This window comes from Hippopotamus amphibius, chromosome 10 (genome assembly GCF_030028045.1).
Source record: "Hippopotamus amphibius kiboko isolate mHipAmp2 chromosome 10, mHipAmp2.hap2, whole genome shotgun sequence".
Taxonomy (NCBI): Eukaryota; Metazoa; Chordata; class Mammalia; order Artiodactyla; family Hippopotamidae; genus Hippopotamus; species Hippopotamus amphibius.
Genome location: NC_080195.1, coordinates 13641010 through 13664712, shown reverse-complemented (window position 1 = coordinate 13664712; position 23703 = coordinate 13641010). Strand labels below are relative to the sequence as shown.

The following is a 23703-nucleotide window of genomic DNA, read 5'->3' as shown; positions in this document are numbered from 1 at the left end:
ATTCTTCATCAGAAATGGATTGAAAATGCTTTTCTGTTGCAAACTAAAACATAATCATAGTAATAGCGGTTATAAATGTTATAATGGATTTTAGTTTACAGGGGTCTTATCTCTACTTATCCTTATAATGAGTTAAATTTTTAAAAAAATCTTATGAAGTGTATAAATTTGCTATAAAACACAGCCATATCTTTTTAGATCTTTTTAGATCTATATATATCTATATTTACATCTATACCTATACGTAATCAATGACTGCTGCCCTGACATAAGGACTTTCCATATCACATAAAAAGAGACCTGAGTAACAGATCTCACAAACCATGGCTATGAGTCAGCAAAATTTTGAAATTTATTGTAGAAAAACAGGAAGTCATATTATCAATTGTACTAAATAAGTGACAGTAATGTAGATTTTCATAAATACCTATAAACTATGAGTAAGTGGAATATATAGTACACCTGTGTCCTCTCTGTTTCTTATGAAAGTGTAGCAAAAGTTAACAAAGATGGCATGACAATAAGAACATGATAAATCTCATCCAAAATGTATGCTTCGGGCAATTTTCACATCCGAGGGGTGAGAAGTCATGGTTTTTGCTACTTTAAAGTGAAAGCAAAGCTACTATGGCCATCATGGAGTCTTAAATAAAAGTTAATACTAATACTTTACAATCATTTCTTTATCCATAAGCCTTCATATCCAAGTATATGTTAGGATGTGAAGATTTCCTGATGTGATTCTTGTGTTCACTTTACTATTATAAAATCACTGTCAGAATCAATAGGCATATTTTTTCATCCTAAAAGTACATTTTAGTACTTTAAAATAGTGGTAGTCAGCAGTTTCACAAAAATAATGGTAATGTAAATGATGACTTGAAGGAAATTACTAAACGTGTCTCAGCTTCTGCCCTGTCATTTATAAAATGGAACCTCCCCCCTGCCCCCCCCATGATCACTAGAAGGATAAAATGAAGTAATGCATGTAAAGTGCTTTCTTAACACAGTGGCTGCCACACGGCCGCTTGGTCTTTCAACAAATATTACTCTTCCCCTCACCTTTATCACTGAGGGATGAGGGTCTTGTTGTCAGAGGTCTGTCCAATACATACCTACATGTTAACAATGAGTGCCTCAAATTTAAGGTAAATGAGTTGAAAGATATAGTGATGGAAATACACTCTATCTGTAAATATACTATAATATAGTATTATATACGTATGTATAATTAATTACATACAACCATGTGATTATACGTGATGACATGTAATTATAACACATTATATTACGGGAGGCGTAAGTATGAGGCTCCATTAATCTGACTCCTTGTGTATCTAATGTATTTCACCAAATTTTCGGCACAGATTCCTCAGAGGCATACCCCCAGCATGCACAGTCTCTGGACGGCAGCCTGGGCAGCTCGATACCGCTGTACAGATCCTCGGAGGAGGAGAGGAGAGTGACAGTCATCAAAGCGCCGCACTACCCGGGGATCGGGCCGGTGGATGAATCCGGAATCCCCACGGCAATTAGAACGGTAGGGAAGGCCAGCGCGCGCGTTGCTCTGGGGCCGCGCACAGGCTCCACAAAGGAGGGATTGTCGATGGCTTTGTGCATTCCTATGCTCTTATGTAATGAGGATTGCCCTCCGTGCCATCTGAGTTCTCATGAATATTATGCTGTGTGTGGCAGAGAAAGGGAACAGTCGATCGAAGATAATGACCCAATCTGTTTTTCCATTTCCATTAAAAATCACGAAAATTGTGATTCTGTTAAACGGTACAAGTAGGGTTTGTTTGGCCTTACCTTCTGGCAAGGAGTGTTGGGGCACAGGAGAGAGAAAAGAGAAGGAAGACGAACATGTGAATTCTTTGGCTGCCCCGAATTCCCATGTGCAATGCGAATAAACCAGTGATTTGTGTCTCGAGATGGATGTGTGTTACCACCAGGAGATTGCGAGCTGTAAATTGGGAGTTGGGCGGCGAGATGATTGGAGGGACGGGAGTTCATGTCATGGAAAGGAAAAACTGTCTGAGGAAAAAACACATCACATTTTTGTGTCCCTTGTCAGCTGTGCCTGCTGAGAGCTCTCCCGGGCGATAAGTGAAAGTGTTTGGATTTTTTTTTTTTTTTTTAAGTCTTTAAACTCTGCCAGAGCACTGCTCAGTGTGTCAGGGCAGCCCCTTCTGGCAAACTTCAGCAGCAGCAGCGAGGCTGAGCTCGGGCAGGCAGCTGCTTGCTGATCCAGTCCACTGGGAGAGGAGGTCTGTGCTAGTCTGCGAGAAGGAAGACTCGGGGCGCCAGGATGAGAGCCGCAGCACCTCTGCAGGTGAAACTGGGGGGCGGTGAGAGAATGGAGCACCGACTGCATACACTCGGTCTGCAACACCCACATACCTGGCTGGGCTGTTGCCGAGCGCTGCTGGCCTGGAATGCAAACCTGGGAGGCCAAAGACAATAGTGGAGAGAGGAAAAGAGTGGGCAAGAGATCAGAAAAAGAGATCAGGGAGGATTGGAATTGCTCAAAAAGAACGAAAGACAAAGAATGGGGGTTTCTTCTCTCCTTGCCTTTGCATTTACTATATGGGGATCCCTTGTTCAGAGAGAAGAGTTAAAAATTGATTATTCCAAGCATCTGTATTAGAACTGGAAGCCAGAAAGTAAATCTGCAGAGCCGTTGCTGGGGCTTTAGACTCATTAGATTCCTGGAATGTTGAATGTGACTAATTATAAAGTCCTAAAAATCTATGCTGGAACCGATGATTGTCACATTTAAGCGACAGGAAAAGTTCAGGGACTGTGGCTAATCGTATGGTGACTGCGTGTTTCTGGTGGTGGCGTTTTGTTGTTTGTTTCTCTAAGATTTCTGACTCAAAATGGTTTAATTTGAATTTTTTTTCTAATAATGTAGGGATACAGTGTCAGACAGGCACAGTGTCACTGGTTTTGCTTAACTGACCCCTGAAGCATAATAGATACACAAATTAGGAGATCCCTGATTCTCTGTAGTAACAGATTGTCTGATTTTATCTGAGACCTCTAGCTATGTTTTTAAGTCAATATATAATATATACAAATGGACGTGAAAAGCTGGAACTGTTTTATCCATAAGATATAATTTTCTTAAATAACAAGGCCTTGCTTTTTATGTTTTAAAAGGGAAAACTGGAATGTTATAGATAGTGAATAATCAAGAAATATTAAAAATTTTATATTGCTTTTTATCTACTGCCAAATCAAAAGCATGTTTAGCTATGCATATACAGTCACGTGTACTAGATATTGAATGCAAGTTTGCCTTCTATAGAAAATAAAATATGAGCAACTCAGGAGGTCCTTATAAGGAACCAGCATTTTTATGTACAGCTGTGCTCTTATGTAGACTTCTCAAAGTTTACAGAGACGGTACAGGTCTGAAGAGTCATTCACATTTCTTATTTGTCAGCCCCGCAGAGCACATCCCCAAGTATAGCCGTGTTTATAAATGTGGAGTCAAGCCACCTCTGAGCCACAGCAGGCCAGGAATCTCCACGGCTGTTTTTCTTTCTCATCTGCATAGAGAGTAATGATTATCAGACTGACATTGCTTCACATGGGCCTTCTGCTCAGTGTACACACCAAAGGCAGTACTCTCCCAATGTATCATCTTCTAGTCTCATTGCAGACAACCAGCATAGACCAAGGACACAGAATTTCATAAAGTAAACTCTAGAAAACCAAGAGTTAACCAAATGTACCTTTGAGCTATTTGAAGGAAGGGAAGTAGCTCCCCAGACTGCCCTCTCTCGTGTGGTCTGGGACGTGGATATCAGCCTTTTTCTGCCATCCTTACCAACAACAACAAAAACCGCTAGGGTTCAGATCCCACGAGATTGTGTAATTAAGGTGAGCTAGTTAAGTGAAATACAAGATACTTTTCTTCTAGCACAAATATAACACTGTTTGAGCCTTTTCAAGCTGGAAAAGGGCAAAAGTAGAATACAATAATGTATACTGGTGGGTAGAAAATATGTGTCTTTTCCCTTTTTGGAAATCTTTGCACGATAAGCCAATGCAGAGTTCTGATGTTCTGTAAACTACAGGAATGTAAAATTTCAGGTTTATTCAGCCAAGTAAGAGAAAACAACCAAATAGTGATTTACTAGTAGTTACTGTCCATGCAAAATCATTTTGAAGAACAAATACAAAAGTAAACTTCCTAAAATTTGAGTAGACTTCTGTTTACCTAATCTCAATATTTGCCATAACAACCTACACAATGGCATTTATAAAAGGAACTGTAAATGCTTAGAGGACTTCTTTTAGAAAGGCACATGGAGTTTTAGTATTCCCGTTTACCAGTTTTATATTCCTCTTTGCCAACCGACTTGGGCATTTCCTGGCATCTCGGTGCTCACCATATAAAGCTAGCAGATGGCACAACGGAGATCCCACCTGATATGTGCCCTCCAGCAAGTGAAGGAAACAATCCTGTCTGTCAGGAGACATTTCCATATACAGTGATATAACTCACTCACTCAGCTTCCTCGTTACCATTGGTTGTGTCCAGGTATGGCTGGGAAACATTTTTACACAAAGTTATGTCTTAGTTTTTATTGCTAAAGACTGCAAAAGGATTAAAGCTTAATGAAAAAGAAATCCATCTTTTATGAAAATAAATGTCCCTTAAAGATACATGTTCAGCTACTTTGTTTAAACCAGGAAATAATAGCTAGACTCTTGCTTTACCACTACCTCTCCCACCAGGCCCCACCATTTGAGTATATAGTCAACCAGTGATTTGCTTAATATCTCCATTGTAGAAAGAGCCTACAATGAATGAGGACGAGGTTCCCAACAAAGTCAAGTAGCCCTTGATGTTACTCGGTGTTTGTGGTGATTCCCAGAATCATATACTCTTAGAGATCAAAATAAATTTAGATATAGCACAAAACCCTCAATTTCCAGACGAAAACTATGATGACCACATCAGAGAGGAAAATCAGGATGTAAAATCTATACCAAAGCTCAGTCTAACAAATACAAGAATATGTTTGTGGCCGTCCTAACAGAATATTTTATATGAAGAGAACGGTCTCAAAAAATTTGGTATATTTTAGTTACTATATACAGAATGGTCGAGTTTCTTACCAGAATAGCCCTGGAAGAGTTGAGATAAAGATCTTGCCAAGCAAAATTTTGAATTATGATTATAAAGGCATATGTCCACTTTCACAGGTAGACCTCCATCCAATCACCTGGGTCCATTCATTATTTGATTCTGTAAATATTTGAGATTTCCTACTGTTATGATTTATTGAGCATTTCTTATATTCTAGGCACTGTTCTAGGTCTTTTTGTATACATTGTCTCTTTCAGTTTCCTTAACAATTCTATGATGTGGTTACAATTATTTCATCTTAGAGAAGAGAAAACTGAGGCTCTAAAAGGTTACCTCACTTGCCCAAATTTACATTGCTTGTATTAAACAGTAATTTAAAGAAACCAAGATTTGAATCTAGGTTGATCTGACATTAATCTCAGATTTCCACTGAAGCTGACTGTTTACATTATATCAAAAGCAGGGTGAATAAGGAGCTTCTGCTTTTAAGGAACTTACAGTTTAGCACAGCAAATGTTGCCAACATTTTATTATCAAGTTAAAGAAATTTTGAAACAATATCTACATTTTGGGGCTTGCTCTAGGACACTAGTTTACTATAAACAGTATTTTAGTAACAGATTAGTAAACATCAAATTTTTATTTATGTAACTCAAAGCCTATGATCAGAATACATTTTGAGTACAAAATACTCCCTAGTTAATTTTTAAAATAATGTCTTGAACAGTTTTTATGGATAATGGTAATTATCACCTAAAGGAGTGAAGCAAACAATTACAACACTATAGCCTTTATTCACTTAATTTTATATAAATAAGCTTGTGCAGATATCAACTATCTAGGGCTGGGCACAGCTATAGCCTGCAACAAATAAAACCATAGCGTATAACATTCCAACTCGGCCTAATCTCAAACAAGGGTAATATATTTACAAACTGCATGTATCACTGACAAATTACTGATATTACCATCATGAAATAGTAAAGTGTCAGAAAATTTTATCATGGAACAGAAATCTGCTATTAAAAAAGATAAAATATAGAAAGAGGAACAACATTTATTCAGAACCAGTTTTGTAACTGTTGGACATTTTCTTTTACAGACAGTTGACAGACCAAAGGACTGGTACAAGACCATGTTTAAGCAAATCCACATGGTGCACAAGCCGGGTATGTACTTCTGTTTTCTGATAAGGTCTTTGAGGGTTGAAGGACGTATAACTCTTTTATGTAGTTTTGGTTCACACAAATGTCAAGACCCCAGCAAACTTCATGGTCCTCCCTTCTTTTCAACACTCCTCCTTATTCTTAGAACACCCCTCCCAGACACCTGTGCTCCTGCTTCACCCCTGAGCTGCTAGGAAGCCTCTTAGAAGGTGACCCTTGGAGGAGTGCCAGGGACTCTGGCCTTATCCCTTCATCCTTCCCTATTCACAGTATAAACGGGCCTGGCCCACTGTCTGCTTAAACAGACGCATTATTCCTCTGTCCACACGTATTTGCCCCACATCAAGATAGTGCCCGTAGCTGGGTCTCACTGAGTTGACAAGGGATCTTTAAAGCACTTACTAAAGGAAATTCATGATCCAGAACAGACGGAAAGGAAGAAAAGGAGCTGATGTCTGTACGCTGTGGAGTAGGTAGCAGAGCAAACCTGTTGCAGCCCAGAGAAGTCAATTTGCAGAGCAGAGGCCCAGCAAAACAAACAAACAAACAAAAACAGAAAAACAAAAAAAACCCCATATTTGAAAATTTAAAAATGGTATTATGAACGAGGTGAAATATGTTGGTTTTCTAACAAATCTGTTGTTTCTCCGAAGTTCTGCTATCTTGTTAGGATGTGGTGCCTGAATCTGTATTACCATAATATTTATGTTTCATTTTCTAGATGATGACACAGACATGTATAATACTCCTTATACATATAACGCAGGTAGGATGGGTTTCCTTGCTTGCCATGAATACATTGTGCCCTGCCATGCTTGGAAGAACTTCTCAGTCACTTTTTTTTTACCACTCTGTTTGAGCGCACGCACGATTTCAGTTTCTACAATGAGGAAGATGCTTTTGTTCTTTTCTCAGCATGTGTCATGGAAGATTTGATCTTTTCGCATGGGAATGAGAACTAATACTATTTTATCTCCTTCATCCCCACTGTTAGTTTATTCTCTGCTTCAGGAATGTTTAATCAAAGTGTGAAGGACAGCAGCAAAGAACATACTGTAACAGGGGGTACAAAATAAGATAAAGATCTCCTTTCATCAGTAGAGAGAATGATTACAATTGAGTAAGATCTTTCAGATACACTTCACAAAAAACAAGTCAAGCAAAGTATTTTGTGACTCTGTCCATGCTTTTGCTCCAAATGCAACCATTCAGTGGAGGATTTTTTAAAATCCCAGCTTGCTAGACCACTTTTCTGACTCAGAGTTGCCAGCGGTCATAATGGAACGACTTCAACTCCAGACATTTCCACTTGTATTTGAGTGAGCTGGTATCTTGTGAAGTGGTTGCAAGCTGAAGTGAGGGACCCCTAAAAAATGTTCCCCATCATCACTTTCCCCTAAATGTCGCATCAGGGGATCGCTCACAGGGCCGCCTGTCACTTCCCAGCCCCAGGCTCGGGGCTATTGCACAGTGTCTGTTATTCCCTTCTCTAGAGCAGGCTCCAAGGCCCACGCCCCCTTCAGCAGCTGCAACCTCACATCAGGGTCCCTTGGGCAGCCCAGCCCCCAAACTGGATGAGGGTGTCCCCTCTGCGATGCCTGAAGGCCAGCACTCAGGCCTTTTAACTGTTGAGGATTCTGCTGCTAGTGTCCAATGACAAATAGAGGGGAAAAAAACAAGCAGAACAAGCTTAGCAAGCTACAAGAATCTAGTTTTCAGTCCTCGCTCTTCCAGATGATAGCAGATGGCCTGCTAAGTTTCCCTCAACTTTTTATTCCCGGTCACAGGTACTCCTAACTCCTCTCTTGTGTTTACCTTGTTAAAACGCAAAATTCAACTGAGAAAATTTTAAAGATTTTATTGGCTTTATCTGACGATTCATGAAGCAGGTAGCATCCCATCTAGCAGATAGAAAGGAGCTCCTAGGAGCTGAAAAAAATGAAAGATTTTCAATAGACAGAAGGGAGCGGGAACAAGGAAGTTACACTAAGAAAAAAGTGGGTAGGTTATTGCAAGGTTGCTTTCCTTGAGGGGAGGGCGGGGTCTGTCAGGCAGAGTGTGCTGACCAGGCGATTCGATTCCTGATGGATTGGTGTAAGATTCCATTTCTGAGAGAGTCAAAACTGCAACTAAGTTAAGTCTTGGTTTGGTGCTATGGGGCTTAGCATGAGCAACTCCATTTTGGGTCTGTTGTTTTGCTCTTAATAAGCGCTAAAGGTGAAGTCTGACTGTAGCACTGAGACAAAAGGGAAGTGCAGACACTGTCTCTTATTTGTCATGTCAATTTGCATGGACCTTCAGGAGAAGCAGAGGAATGAAAATAGACTTAGCTCAAGAGATAGGGGTGTCAGGAAATTCAGAATTTTTGTAATTATTTTTCATATTGAAGTTTGTATCCATTAGTAGATAGTAAATTGAACAGTAGTTACTGTTCCCTACAGAGCCCTTTAGAGAGTTTTAACCATTTAATCAATAGACGAAGCGATTGTGATTAGTCTCTTCCCCTTTTACGAACCTTAGATTGCGCTGTTCTATGCCTTGCACTTTCTGCTTTTTTTCTCCCCTCTGCCATCTCTGCTACCTCTTCCCCTACCCACCCAAACCAATCCTCCAGGGCTCACTCTATTACAGAGTTGATAACACTCTAGTGTCATCAATTCTATAGTACCTTCTCTGACCAATCCACCATCTTCTAAAATCTTCAATTCCTAAAATATGTTTTCCTCATCTGTCCTTTATCAAATGTTACCAGTTATCTTCAATCATAATTCTAATTGTGTCTCTTTGCCCCAGATACACTATAAGCTTACTGAGGGTTGATGTGTCCTTGTGCCTTGCACAGCACGTATATGACTTGCTCAATGTTTTCTTTGATTGCAATTAACATGTCAATTACCATGTGCCAATCAGAGCTTTTAAAGAAAACAGAAGATATTTGGAAACAGTTTTATTAAGTATTTTTAATCTTCTTCTGAAATCTAAACTATGTTATTAGTTTACATTATCCAGGAGAAAATTTGCTAAGTATCTTGTAAATTTGTTTCTAGTACCAGTTGGAATTATTACTAATTCCATAATAATTGATAACGATTCATGGTAACCAATGATTGTGTATACAAATACATTAATGAATCACTAATGATTAATAAATTAATAATATTAATAAATCAGGAGCATACCATCCAATGCATGCATTATGAATATGTTTACTGGTAATAATCTTAGTAAAATCACGGGATATTTTGTGGGATACAAACAATGTAATGCACTTTTAAAATGTTATCTGTTTCTGTTCTGTTTTTGTTTTGCTGTGTTGTGTTTCCTGATAGGCCTGTACAACTCGCCCTACAGTGCTCAGTCACATCCTGCTGCCAAGACCCAGACCTACAGACCCCTCTCCAAAAGCCACTCCGACAACGGCACTGATGCCTTTAAGGGTGCTTCCTCTCCTGTTCCGCCCCCACATGTTCCTCCTCCAGTCCCCCCACTTCGACCAAGAGATCGGTCTTCAACAGAAAAGTAAGGCATCTTCCCCCAAAGTGTCCCATATTTAGCTTAGGATAAAAAATAAGCCCATATGGCATTCAGCAGAAGAATCGGTGCTTACCTTACTGAGAGAACGCATAATCTCATTATTAGTCTTACACGTATCATCTTATTAATCGATACATGTGCCATGTTGACCTCCTCTTCAATAGTGTAGTAAACACTTTCACAATATTGGTTCATAATATCATAATCGCCTAAGTTAGACCTGAAGTAACTGAGCACCATCTCCACTCTTTGATCAATAAATGCATGTAAGACAAATAAATAAAAATAATTGACACGCACTCCCATTGGCACAGCAGGTCGGAAACTATGCAGTTAATTTTCAGTTTCCTCAGTTTTGAAATGTTAGGACTAATGATGATTTAAAATTTCCCCTCTGATACACTACAGTATCTTTTTGAAAACAGAAAAGATTATTCATAAATCATAAATAAGGCATTAGTTAATACGTGTCTACCTGTGACTCATTTCCACACGCTAATTTTAATTTCCCCACTGAAATATTTTTATAGGAACTATTCAAACAAAAATAAAAATTTATAAACACACTTCTATTGTGCCCTTTTTATTAGGATAATGACTAATAGTCCTTCTTTTAGGTACCCTTCATTGAGACCTCACTATGAGCCACTAGTCTAAGCACTTTTCCTGTATTATATCACTTAATTCTGAGAGCAATCCAATGAGATATGTTCTATTTTAAACCCATTTTAGAGAGAAAAAAAAAAGTGTGGTTTCGAAAATTAAAGTAAGTTGCTCAGTTCATGCAGCTACTATGCCCAAGCCAGGATTCACACTCAGCTCCGACTAAAGCCATAGCTCATGCTATACCAGCAATAATAAATAAGAATATAAGAATTATTCAGTATGAATAAGGTTATTAAGCATCCATCTATCATATCCATCCCAGAAATATTATATTCAAAACCCTGTTGTACCACTAAGACTAACTGATGATCAAATCGGGTATAAGATACCACAAAGATAGACAAACATTACGTGTAAGAGATTCTCATTTTAATGCCAATCTCCCCATGATGATTGTATGTTCATAGGTGTGAGGTCTTAAATTTGAGAAATACTTGTCTAGACACAAAATGCTATCTCTGCCATAAAAAAGAACCAAAATTAACTCAGATTTAAATGTACTATTTGTCCTATATATCTAGTAAAACTAAATCTTTCATTAAGAAACATGATAATCCCTTAAAATTTTCTAGAATGCTTTCAGGTACATTGTCTTACGTGATGCTCAAAGTACTTCTGCTGAATACTACTCATCAGTTTACCAGAAAGCCAGGACCTGCCTGCCCCTAATTCTCCTGTCTTGTAGAATACTTCTATTTCCAACATGCCATGGAGTCAGAATTTCATCCCATTCTATGGGTCAGAATTGCCCACCACCATGGAACTTCCCTGACGGTCCAGTGGCTAAGACTCCACGCTCCCAATGCAGGGGGCCCGGGTTTGATCCCTGGTCAGGGAACTAGATCCCACAAGCACAACTAAGAAGTTCGCATGCCACAACTAAAGATCCCGCATGTCCCAACAAAGAACCTGAGTGCCACAACTAAGACCCAAAGCAGCCAAATAAATAAATACATATTAAAAAAAAAATTGCCTCCATCTATAGACAGAAAATCCTTCTTCTTCAAATGTGATCCTCCTAGAAATGCTTTACTTTCAAAGTCCCTCTTTGACTGCCTCTTGAAGGATATTAGTTCAGGAAAAATAGCTGAAGGTCTCCTATGCGATGGAATAGATGCCGGGCTCTGGTTTTTCATGGGTAAAACCATGGAGGGTCTCCCCTGCCGCACAACTTGCTCCTATGGATAGCAACCCAAGTGAAACTTTTGCACTTTTCACAGACAAACTATGGTGCCACTTGCAAGATACACAAGATCAAACATGACATGTGCATGACTCCTTGTCACTTCGGATCGTGGACGCCAGGTCACAGAGTGATGGGATACACTCACATAACTTAATGGAGCGTAATCGCCACTTCCTCTAAACATAACATACACGGCTGCCATCTGCAACCCCAGGGCTCACGAGCAGATCACTGGCTGCATATCTATCAATACGAACCCCTGTATGAGTTATTGAGCCAGCAGGAGGCACGTCCTTGTATGAAAAAAAAAATAGAGGAAAGTATAGTATGAAATCAAAGAAGTGGCTTTCTTTAAATCATTTATGTAAAACAGAACATAAATGTGGCATCTTTTGCAGATTAACAGAGACCCTTTTAAAAAAAAGTCTATACTAAAGTTAACTTTGAAAACAGATAACCAGTGGTTTTATACAACGATTTTCAGCATAGAGAATTATTTTAATATGTAATTTGTTGTTGATTTCTAGGCATGACTGGGACCCTCCAGACAGAAAAGTGGACACAAGGAAATTTCGTTCTGAGCCAAGGAGTATTTTTGAGTATGAACCTGGGAAGTCATCCATTCTGCAGCATGAAAGACCAGTAAGCACTTGTCATTAAACAGAACGCCAGTTCTCTAGGCTTCCTGGGTTCCCAAATCAACCTGAATTTCATATTATTTAGCAATTTTTTTACCGCAAAGGTAATTTATTTGGCATTATTTAGAAATCATGTTTATTTTGTATCATAGTTTGTGCATCGCATCTCAGAATTGAAGATGCACTCTCTAATATAGTGTCCTTTCTCACCAAATACAGGAGTCATTCGCACGTAACTATAACTATGCCTAATCACGATCCTGAGTTTAATTAAAAAAAAGAACAACACTCAAATGCAACACGGTATTGCCAGTCTCCATGGCTAATGAGAACCATCACTCATTGGCCTCTTGGATACAAATGGACCAGGCAGTTCCAGCCCTTGGTTTCCACATTGGTTTCTTAGTATTTCTTTGGCTTAAACGGAAATTTTCCATATGCCCGTTTTTTATAACAAGTTGTTTTAATCGATTCTTATTACATCTCTCTCAGGTTACCAAGCCTCAAGTCTCCTGACTGATTGTCAATCTAATGGATCAAGAATATATTTAACTTTGCAGTATTTTTTCCACTTATATTTTTTAATCACATGCAAAGGAAAAGACATAGCAAGTTGAAAATAACCCCTTGCCTCCTCAAAGTACCATTTAACAAACAGGCTCTTCCTCGGCCCTCTTGTTTTGATTCCCCCCAGTCCTCACCTTCCCTCCTAGATCACTGCCCTCAGGATCTCTCTGAAATTCTATAATTCCTCTGCATCACCTCTATCAAAACCTGCTTCTAAAGAAACAATCGATGTCATTTGCAATTTACTCTTGTTCTTGTCTTAAAAGAATTTTAGGTGTCAATGCGCAGGAAAAAGAGTTTTCTTTGTTAGTGCCTTTAAGAATATCCAAGAAACCACATTATTATATATAATATAAGGCCAGCCCTGAAATGTGATTGGAAACCGTTGCTCACCACACCCAACATGAGTGTCCTTGATTTAGTTTTTGAAACCCTGTATTTATGCTTATGTTCTTGAGAAACATGTTCAAAAACTTTATAATCACATAATTCATACAGGATATTTTTCTAAGCCTTCTTTGCCTTTCTTCAAAGAACTCGTATCTTTTAGAGTAACAGAAAAACTGAAAGAAAGAAAACGAACACCACTCAATTGCAGGTTCTACTGCAAACCTATAACCCGTTCACTAACTTATATGATTGAATATCATGCTCTTTGAAATTTCTAGGATGAGACCTGAGTGAACCATGATGTCACCATTGCATAAAATTGAAAACAGCAAAATAATCACGCAAAATAATGTCTCAGATTTAAATGTAAATAACAAAACAATAACAATCATTCTCACAACGTCTGAGACTGTTGTAATTGTCCTGCAATGCTTCTGTAGCTGCGGTGTCAGGAAACAGCATGGATTTTGGAAGCTATCCCATCAGGATATTTCTAGTATCTACTCATGAAACAAAATTTGTGAAGCACCACCTATGTGCCAGACATTGTACTAGGTGCGAGGGACATGGCAGTGAGCAAGACATAGTCTTTACCTCAAGGAACCTGGAGTCTATCATTTAATCAACATGCAGAGAAGACCCACATTTGTGAGAAGGAGAGCATCTCCTGTCTGGCTAAAATGGAGACACACAGAATGAATCTGACCCCCCAAAACCTTATGCACAGGCCCTGTCATTGTGAATGAAATTTCCACGTGACTCATGTCTTTGGGTTAAAGCTTTGAAGGCTCCCAGTTTAAAAACAGCAATAATAATAACAGCAATAGCAATAGCTGTAGCTCTTTATTGAGCACTTACTTATGTGTCAGGCCCTGTAATTAGTGATTTATGCCTTATATAATGATCCCAACAACCCTATGAAGTAGATGTATGGAATTCCCATTTTACAGATAGAGAGGCTGAGCACTTGTTAACTTGCCCAGGTTCTCGTGGCTGGTGATTACTGCACCTGGGAGTCGAGCCCAGGCAGACGCATGCCTGGCACACTTAATCACCACCGTACTGCTGCACATCCAGGATTAACTAAAGCGAAAACACATTCAGCTAGCAGTCATTATCACCTTAACCAGAGTATTGGATTATTTAATTATTCTGCAGTATAAGTTAGTTTATTTATTCTTTCATTTACAATAAATTAGTGTCCTGGATTTATTTTACCAGCAGCCTGGGCCCTGAGTAGTTAAGACACAAGACCAGTATACTTAACTAGCTCTAAGAAGAATGGAAAGATCTGGAGCACGGGCATGGTTGAAGATTTGGGTATGGATGGGTCTCTGCTGTCACAGGAAAGGAGCAGTGGAAGGAACCTAGAATCTCGGAAGGAAATGCGAGTGGATATCTTGTGAAGAAATGGAAAGAACCAAAATGTTTATCTCTCCTAAACAATTTTGCTGAGGGTCAGCCCTATGCAAAATGATTTGAGCTAGTCATCTGTATCATTTTGGCCAGGCTTTTTATTATAGGACTCAGCTGTTATCCTTTTCTTTTCATCAACCTTGAATCCATTCCAATTGCCTCTCTAAATCAGGAAAAAAGAAAACAAACAAAAACAAAGGGCTCAAGGCATGGTGGTGTTGCAGAGACTGGCTACATCTTCATAGACTTTACTTAAGATTTGAGAGTGTCTTGGTCACACATGAGAGAGAGGATAGAGAGCAGGTTTGTTAAGTAAGAGTGATGGAACAGCAAATGGACAACACATAAGGACTGCAAGGTTTAGGCACTCTCATGTCTTTTTCCTCCAAGTGGTGATCATTCCCTTGCTCTTTTCATCTTTAATTTCTGTAAACTATACAGCACAGCTAGATTATTCTCTGTTGTTCTTTTGAATTCTGAGATGACGCCATCATCTGCCCAGTTTTCCCAAGTGTCATCTTGGATTCCCCTCTCCCCAACCATCTCAAAGTCCTGCCTCCCAGGAGAAATGCCACTGCCACTCCTCTCTTCCTGTCCACAACTCTCCATCGCCTGGATTAGAATGTCAGCCACTAACTCATTTCCCTAATTCTCCAATCTAGTCTCCACACCACAGCTAGGGCAATCTTAGAAAACCTCCTGCTCAAAACTCTCTCCCAGCTTTCAAGTGTCCTTAGAGCAAAATCCAAGTTCCTTAACATAATATACAGAAAACCTTGTGGCTTGGCCCCCTCTGACCTCTCCAGCCTCAAGTATCTTCCTGTCCTCCCTGTCTCACTCACCATGTTCCAGCTCTACAGAGAGCTCTCAGTCTTCCCCCCTGGACCTTTGCACAGGCTATCCCTCTGCCAGGAATGCTCTCTCCACCACCTCTTTCTTCCCGTGGAAAATCCTGTCTCCTCCTCGGCCTATCTCACTTCCCCGAGGGCACCATCCCGACAAGTGGATACTAGGTACCATGCCTCCCCTGTTGTGAGCCCCCCTACGGCCCACTGCATTGCCCCTCACCACCCGGAAGTGGAATGGCCTGTTTACTTGTCTGTGTCCCTCACTAGGCTTTAAGCTCCTTGAAGGCAGGGACCATGTCTGGTGCACCAGTTGAATCCCCAGCACCCAGAGCAATGCCTGGCACATGGTAGATGCTCAGTGAATACACACTGAATTAGTAAGTAAGGGAATAAGCATAGGTTTTACCCTTGCATTTAGTGGGTAAAGTTGGTGGGACCGAATCCTTGTTCTGTTGCTTATCTATGAAATCTATATGTTTCTAGTGACAAAAGGCACCACAGGTCTGCATCAAAGCACACATGAGGGATTCCACATGCTCTATTAGTAACTGTGGTTCCCTAATTCCATGATTCCCTAGCGTAAAAGAAGGTAGAGGAGGCAGTGCTGTCTGAACAGAAGCCCCCCCCCCCCACCCCAGACCCTGGCCAAAAGGATCCTCTCCTTTTTAGAAATCAATGGAATATGCATCAATATTCTTTAACAGGAGAGTAAAAATGAATACAATTTTCTGAAGTACCTAGATGCTCATTTGACTATAAATTTAGAAATGATGCTTAAATGGGCCAAATATTGGATCTAGAAAAGTACTTTGCAATCACCAGGAATTTATCTTAAACTGACTTGAACCACAATTTATTCCATGAGACAATCATACAAACTCTCAGCTGGGATTATATTAATAAAAATTCTACACTCCATCTGGGTTGGATATGTTTATAGGTGAACCACATTAACATAAAATAATATAAATTCAATTAAGCACTTATTTAGGACCCCTTTACGCTTGAAAATAGAAAATAACATGGCGACATTCTCTTTGTCATAAGTAAACCCACACATAATGATAAAAGTGAAAGAAACAAGCATTGAAAACACAGTGGAGTTGAAATGCAATTTAAACCCTCAGGGAACTTAAGCTTCTTTAGCAGTGAAGACTGTCACTCAGAGCTTAAGCTATAAAAATTCTGAGAGTTTCGTCTGTTGGTTTGAACCATAAAAAATTATCCCAACTAACAATGTGTAGAGCATTTACTGTGGAATCTCCATACATATAAAACATAGTAGCCAATGTCATTAAAGCTTAAAAATCTAATGAGCCTAAGTTATAAAGGACCAAATGATGTTGGCAATTTCTTTTCGTTCCGAACAGCACATAGAAATCCCATGCCCGCAATAGGAATACTGAGAACAGGAGAATTTTTATAACCCGAAAAGCAACAAAATGCCTTTAAATCATAGAAGACAAAACTGTAACAACAGGTTACCTTTACATAAGAATCGCGCGTGATGTATGGTTTTAGGTTTCCGTAAGCACCTCCTCTTGTACTGATGACCCGGCGTTCATTGTAAGCACAGGTGTGCTGAGTTTTTCAAAATAAGAAGAGACCAAAAGAGGATAGAAAGAGGTGCAGCAGTATCTCTGCTCTCTTGTTGTCTTTTATGAGCGTGCTCATGCTTCCTAAATGAATTTCTGAGTGTTAACATTCGTGTTGAACGACTAAAAAAACTTTCAAGTCACTGGTGGAAAGTGCTGCTGTCTGACCATCTGAATGTGTTTTGCTGACTTTTGTGAGGCCCCTGTGTGCCTTAGAGTGACTCAAGATTGCTACATAATGCATTTAATTGTCCCCTGGCTAAAGGGATTCAAAAGGTCAACCACAGCACAGAGAAAATTCTAGTTCTGCCACTTAACCATTTCTCTACCACCAAGGCTCCGCTCAAGCATGTGCCTTTTGCTACGTTCCAAAGTTACAGATAATTACCAATTATCATTGTATGTAAGGGCAGGTTTCTCTTCTAATTTCTGTTGGCATGAATTCTAGACAGTTGCCCATTGAGACGATAGATTGAAGTTTTAATCTGCAAAACTGTAATGCATGGGAAGTTGCCACGCGAAGGTAGGGTGCAGGATGGTAGATATTCTGCCCCGTGTCCACAGTCTATCATAGAAATTGATTTCTATAAATCAGGATTCAGTATATTTGTTTGCTGTATCTATTTTTTAAAGGGGAAATCAAAGCAAAGTTGTAACCACTGGTAAATATACTTATTTGTTTAGTAAATTTGCTGCCCTCTACTGTTCAAAATGTGTTTAAAACATGTTTCCTCTAAGAGAAGCTTCTATCTCCCCTTAGGAAAATAAAGTACGGTACCTGAAACAAGGACTATAAAATCAAGAATTAATAATATCATTAAGGGTGTAACATTAGAAACAGCGAGATTTGAAAAAGCCAAAGATTAATCTTCCTGTGGAAGCAGTCCTGGGCCTCTACAGACAGAACAAAATTACTGGAAATTTCTCTCTAATGCCAACTACCCTAAATATCAGTTCCAGCCGAATGATTCCACAAAATGCCTATCTACTGACGCTATAATCTAAATGATAATTGGAGAAAAAAAATATTTTAGTACTATCAAAATCTCAATTACTACTTTTGCACTATTGAATCACATATAAACTGAAACAAGTTTTTTAATTAAACGGAAAATGGTAAATTAGTTACCAGAATATTTTCTTTCTACCAATTTCACTGTTACTTCTGAAATGTAAACCAAATATAATGTTGACCAAGTAAGAGAATATACCTCAAGATTTCTGCAACATTTCTCATAGTAATCATACAATGTTCTCCATAACTTTATAATAGTAAAGGAGAATAATATTTTAAAAGAAAGAACAGAACAATCTCAATACTGTGCTTGTCCAGACGCAGGCTTTGTGACACCACCATAACTATTATCATGGTCTGTTTTCAATCGCTCAGGGCCTCATCGGAAACATGCCCCAGGCTTCCTACATGGTCTCTGTCATTGTGTTCACCACATATCCTGGATACCGTAGGCCCTTTCACTCTTGTGTTATGATGCCTCAAACTTCTCTATCACTGCCTGTAACGACTATCATAATCTCATAACATATTGAAATAAAAAGCACATGTCTAAAAAGACTTTGGATATAATTGACTATTAAATACAGACTGTGTTATTAACAAAACTATTGGGAATGCAACAGGCCAACAAAACACTTGGACAAGCTAATGTCAAATAATGGCTTTTAGTCTGAATGTGGAGTATCTCGAAGCACCCAACAAGGTTGTAGAGCATTTCTTCTGGAACTGAGATGTAGTTACTCCGTGGAGGTCCTTGAGGTCTTTAGGAGTTGGAAGGGAACGATACGGATCTGCTTTGAGGCCATGAGCACATCACAGATCTCCTGGAATAGGTCCTCTCCAGGCCCAGGTGAATGGCTTTTAGACAACTGGAGCTTTTTTTTTTAACCCTGACTTAATATACTACTATCCAGTCACTCAACATTTAATTAGTGTCATGTGATAAATTCTCAGAGAAGTCATAACCCATATGTAGTACTTTCAGCATCCGTTTTTAATGTAAAATCAGTGGCCTGAATCAATCTGGTCAGGCATGTACTATTTAAAAGCATTAAGAATATCGCTGGGTAAAGTAAATGCTCTGAATCTGGTTTTTTCCCATTATTAGAGCATATGTATAATATGTATATATTTTCTCAACCTTCCTATATTAACAATCCTAGGTTTTATATCCTAAATGTGACATTCAGAAACCGCTGGCGGGGTGTAAATCAATTATAAAAAATTTTAAAATTTTTCTCTAAGTGTTAACCAAACAAGGGTGGCATTTTCTCCCTCTCTCTTTCCCACCCTTGACTGACCACAGTAATATGAAAAACCTAGCCCCTCCCAGGTCCATTTCTCTAGCTCAAGGTGGACAGACAGAAGGCAATGCTTGAGGTATCTCATAAAACGTGACCTTTCTTCACTTTGTGAAGCCTCCTTGTCATCACACCTTTTCAGGGATCCAGACCGTTCCTAAATTACCTGGGACCCCCAGGAACATTTTACTTTTCTGCTACATTTCCTCCTGCCTCACATAAGGCAGAACACAAAGCACTGCTAGCTGGTGTCCTCTCGGTTCCACCAAGGACCTCTATCTAATGAATCAGTTTTTCCTTCATCCCTTTTTCTTACAGCCCCCTCTCCCAAGCACTCCGACACCTGTTCCCAGGGACCCCGGCCGGAAGCCTATTTCTATGTCACCATACGGAGAAGTTACTGGTAGCCCCTCCCCTCCGCCCAGGACCAGCATCCCCACACCAAGCCCGGGCACCCCGGCTCTCTCTCCCATCTGGGTGAGCTCCTTCCTTCTTTAACTTATGCCGTCAGGAAGTTCAGGTGTAGCCCTTGTTCCCCAGAGGCTAAGAAGATAATCAGAGGCTGGCTACTCACCGTCACCCCCACCTTGCTGCCCTTTTCTTTTTCACCGAGACTCCGGGTTCTTCATACCGGACAACCCCCTAACAGTCTCCCAGCACTACTCACTCCTCCCCCACCTGTATCTCTTCCCACGTTACCCCTTGCCTCCCTGGGCTCTCCAAGTGCCTGCACCTGAGCGAACTGTCCACAGACTGCAGGCTTACACACTGGGACCAGGGAGGGCAGGGGCGATGGAGTGACTCGCCCAGAAGAGCTACTTGGTGACTGAGTTGAGCCTATTTTAATACCCTGTTGTGCTACCATTGCTCAATTTCACTGTCACATAGAGTCTGTCATAATTTGTACATCAAGCTAAGGAGAAAACTAGAAACGATGGCGGAAAAAATAACTAGGGGCCTAAGTCATGCCATCCAAGCTCATCTTCATATCCTCATTTTGCTCATTTTACTTTACTTCCTTTGTTCTCTGGCTGAGATTTGTTGGATGAGAGTTGATGCATGTTTGTGTGCGAATGTGTGTGTTTTTCATGCCTCACAGCGTTGCCCTCACTTAGCTCAGTGTGACTTTTCCTTCCCTTTTCCTTCACATCTGCTCCAGACTGATCGCATAAATCCAGATGACATAGATTTAGAAAATGAGCCCTGGTATAAATTCTTTTCAGAACTGGAGTTTGGACGCCCGGTAAGTGAGGCTAGACTGTTAATATAAAACGATTAGGAGAATGTTGTTTGATTTATAAAACATATCGTTATCAGAAGAGATAGGTGTCATTTAGAGAATGAAAACTGAGTACTATGTACACCACAAATACACTGAAAAAAAGTATATTCTATACACACAAATTTGGTACAGTTTAGCCCACATTCACTTCTCTACCAAATGGTTAAACATGTTAGATGCTTCCTGTCTAGCTTTTCTTTACCACCAAATAATGCATTAGGTTATCTTACATCTAATTGATTACAAATTCAAAATGTTGAGACAGTATCTGTCTTAGAATAGTCAGGCATTTATTACAGATTTACAGAAGATTTGTATTTGTTTACTGTCCATTCGGATCTAGTTCAATCAGAAAAGCACTGTGAAATTCACAATAATAAAAATTACTATTATGATAGGTCCTATTTGCTGAGGAATCACCAAGCACCTAGAGACGGCTGGGTTCTGTACTAATGGTCTCAGTGAGTCCTCACAATGTCCCTCCAGTAAGAAGAAGCCAGAGGCCAGGGGGTTAAGTAATTTGCCCAAGATAGTTAAGTGGCAGAGCCAGACGTTAAACCCAGACCTATCAAAAAACAAAAACAAACAAAAACTTCTGGGAAATCCCCACTATAATATACTGCCAGAATATCCCCACTATAAAATGTCTCATTTGCTTTTAGGGATATAAGGAAAACGCTGTGGACCTTGATCTCTCCTCCTGCTACTGAAAACCACCACAACTCCTCTAGTCCCCAAACCCCCGCCAAAGGTGGACCTTACGAGAGCTGCTTAATCTGTTGGGGATAAAGAGTCACCCAAGCTTCAAATAACAATTTCCTTTATTAACTTGAGTTTTATTGGGGAACTGCAGCTGCCGACAGCAGTGCATTTGATGCCTGTCAGTTACATAGTTTTTATACTCTCACTGGTGTTTCTGAATTTTAAACAATTAAAGAACATACCGAATACACCGCATAGAAGTTCTATTAAAGATCAGAGAGTACAATCTTTCTTTTATCATATCATATACCGATTTATACACTCATACACTGACCATATATTATAGACTAGGTGGTTATAGTAGTTAGTCCCTTTTTTCCACTAAAATGCAAAAAAGACTTAGTTAGATTCATTATATTGGGTTGGCCAAAAAGTTCGTTCAGCTTTTTCTGAACTTTCTGGCCAACCCAATATTTTATTGAACTGGATCAAAAGTGACTGTAAACAAATATAAACCAAATAATATTTTTAGAATTTCTATAACAGGAAGAATATTTCTCCTAATTTGTATCCAAGCATTCACGTAAATGCATTTTACTTTAGAGAAAAAAAATTCCCTAGCTTTAATTCATATGTGCTGTTATTGTTGATCAGACAGTTTATAGGGATGGAACCAATTTCTGTTCTGAGCCTAAATTATCAGCATTTTTCTACAACCATCTTCAGCCACACATGGAAACTCACCAGCACGCTGCCCACCTGCTCCTTCGGTGTTTCTTTACTGTACCTTGCATTCCTCCGTGGCTAGAGACTAGGAGCGCTAATTTTGATCTGATGAAATGAGTTTATAAATATACTAATCAAATCACTAGTAACTGCCCAGTGCCTGAGAATATTTATGAACACTGCCCTCCTCCTCCTGGGCGACCCCCATTTTGCTCCATTCGTGTCACTCTTTATGTGCATCGGATGCTGTCAGCACTCAGTTTCTAACTGTTGTCACCTTTTCCACATGTTCATTCCTTGCTGCCATTGATTCTCCTCCATTCCATCTCTACAATTCTGCTTATGTGGTGCATCTACACCCAGCCTCCTAAAAAGGCTCTGGACTATGTTCAAGATCATTCTTCTGGTGTTTCCAATGAGGTAAAAACAAATTATTCTCTTTTTCAGATTTCTCTCTTAGGACCTGTTACTGTGATTCTGAACACCTGTGTTTTACAATTCACTAAAGTATCTAAGCTGTTTTTGAAAATCTATCTTTGTATCATTGTGTTGTATCCAGTATCACTGCTTGGACATTAATTGCACCAAAGTTGCTGGCTCTTTCTGAAACGTAGGTGAAGAATCATTCCAATCATCACTTTCAGGTGAACGATTCAATCCTGGTGTCTGGGAGCATGATAATGGAAAAGCAGTAGTAGTGTTAGTGCATAGATTTGATTAGACTGAGTAAAATACTCAGTCTCCTCAGAGCCATTTTATCATCATGCTTGGAGGTGTAAAATGACAGTTTAGATTCTTAGATAATCGGATTTTTATGCCTCACATATTCTTAAAATTTATTTTAATTCTTTCATTTTGCTAAATACAATTGTGGGTTTTAGCATCAGATAAAATCAAGAATAGGGCTGACAAATAACTGGCACACATGTCACAACTTCCCAGTCAGCCACCCTTGGCAGACATTACTAACCCTTCCCAACGCTGCTGTAGTAAGTTATCACTGGCACATGAGATGAAATGCATTTTCCATCTCTGTATAGGAATTCTCATGGCAATCTGATGGGTTAAATATATATATATATGCCTGGCAATGTAAAGTATTACTTGAATTAGTCAAAGAGAGAATGAAAAAGGCAAAAACAAGGCAGAGTCAAAATCTTTTTGTCCTGCTGCCTGCAAAGAAGAGTAAAGTTATTTTGGAAAGCAGATTTAGGACTCATTAGTAGACACGAGCAAAAGTGACAGTTCTTCTAAACATCAAAAAAAAAAAAAAAAATCTCCTTGTGGGAATTCATAGATGCAGCTAGGATGGGAGCAAAGTGATAAACTGGTTTTTGCAGTAGGTTTTACACAGTAGTTTCTCTTGTGTCCTAAATAAATAAATAAATAAAACAATAATATTTTCATTGAAAAGTCTTAACTCAGTTAAATATATGCAACTAGAAAATAAAACTAGCTGCCTGTGCTGCAAGGTGTACCACTGACACAAGATGGTGACGACTGGAATTGCAGGCACAGTCTCAGGAGGAAATACCCAACTTTCTAGACCAACTTGCAATTCCAAATT

General features: G+C 39.4%; 1 protein-coding gene across 10 annotated transcripts in view; it reads left to right on the top strand.

The window, feature by feature from the left end:
- The window catches only part of SORBS2 (sorbin and SH3 domain containing 2), a 165999-nt gene that overhangs the window by 100959 nt on the left and 41337 nt on the right, over positions 1 to 23703 (top strand). For 2 of the 10 annotated variants that reach the window (XM_057696599.1, XM_057696598.1), the window contains 8 exons: positions 1368 to 1540; positions 6207 to 6273; positions 6992 to 7036; positions 9600 to 9789; positions 12184 to 12298; positions 19745 to 19903; positions 20586 to 20669; positions 22500 to 22556. In XM_057696599.1, coding sequence (XP_057552582.1) covers positions 1368 to 1540; positions 6207 to 6273; positions 6992 to 7036; positions 9600 to 9789; positions 12184 to 12298; positions 19745 to 19903; positions 20586 to 20669; positions 22500 to 22556 — 890 coding nt within the window. Of the gene's footprint in view, positions 1 to 1367; positions 1541 to 2197; positions 2333 to 6206; positions 6274 to 6991; positions 7037 to 9599; positions 9790 to 12183; positions 12299 to 19744; positions 19904 to 20585; positions 20670 to 22493; positions 22557 to 23703 lie in introns of those variants that run through there. The other 8 variants (XM_057696605.1, XM_057696601.1, XM_057696606.1 and 5 more) reach the window with 7 other exon arrangements.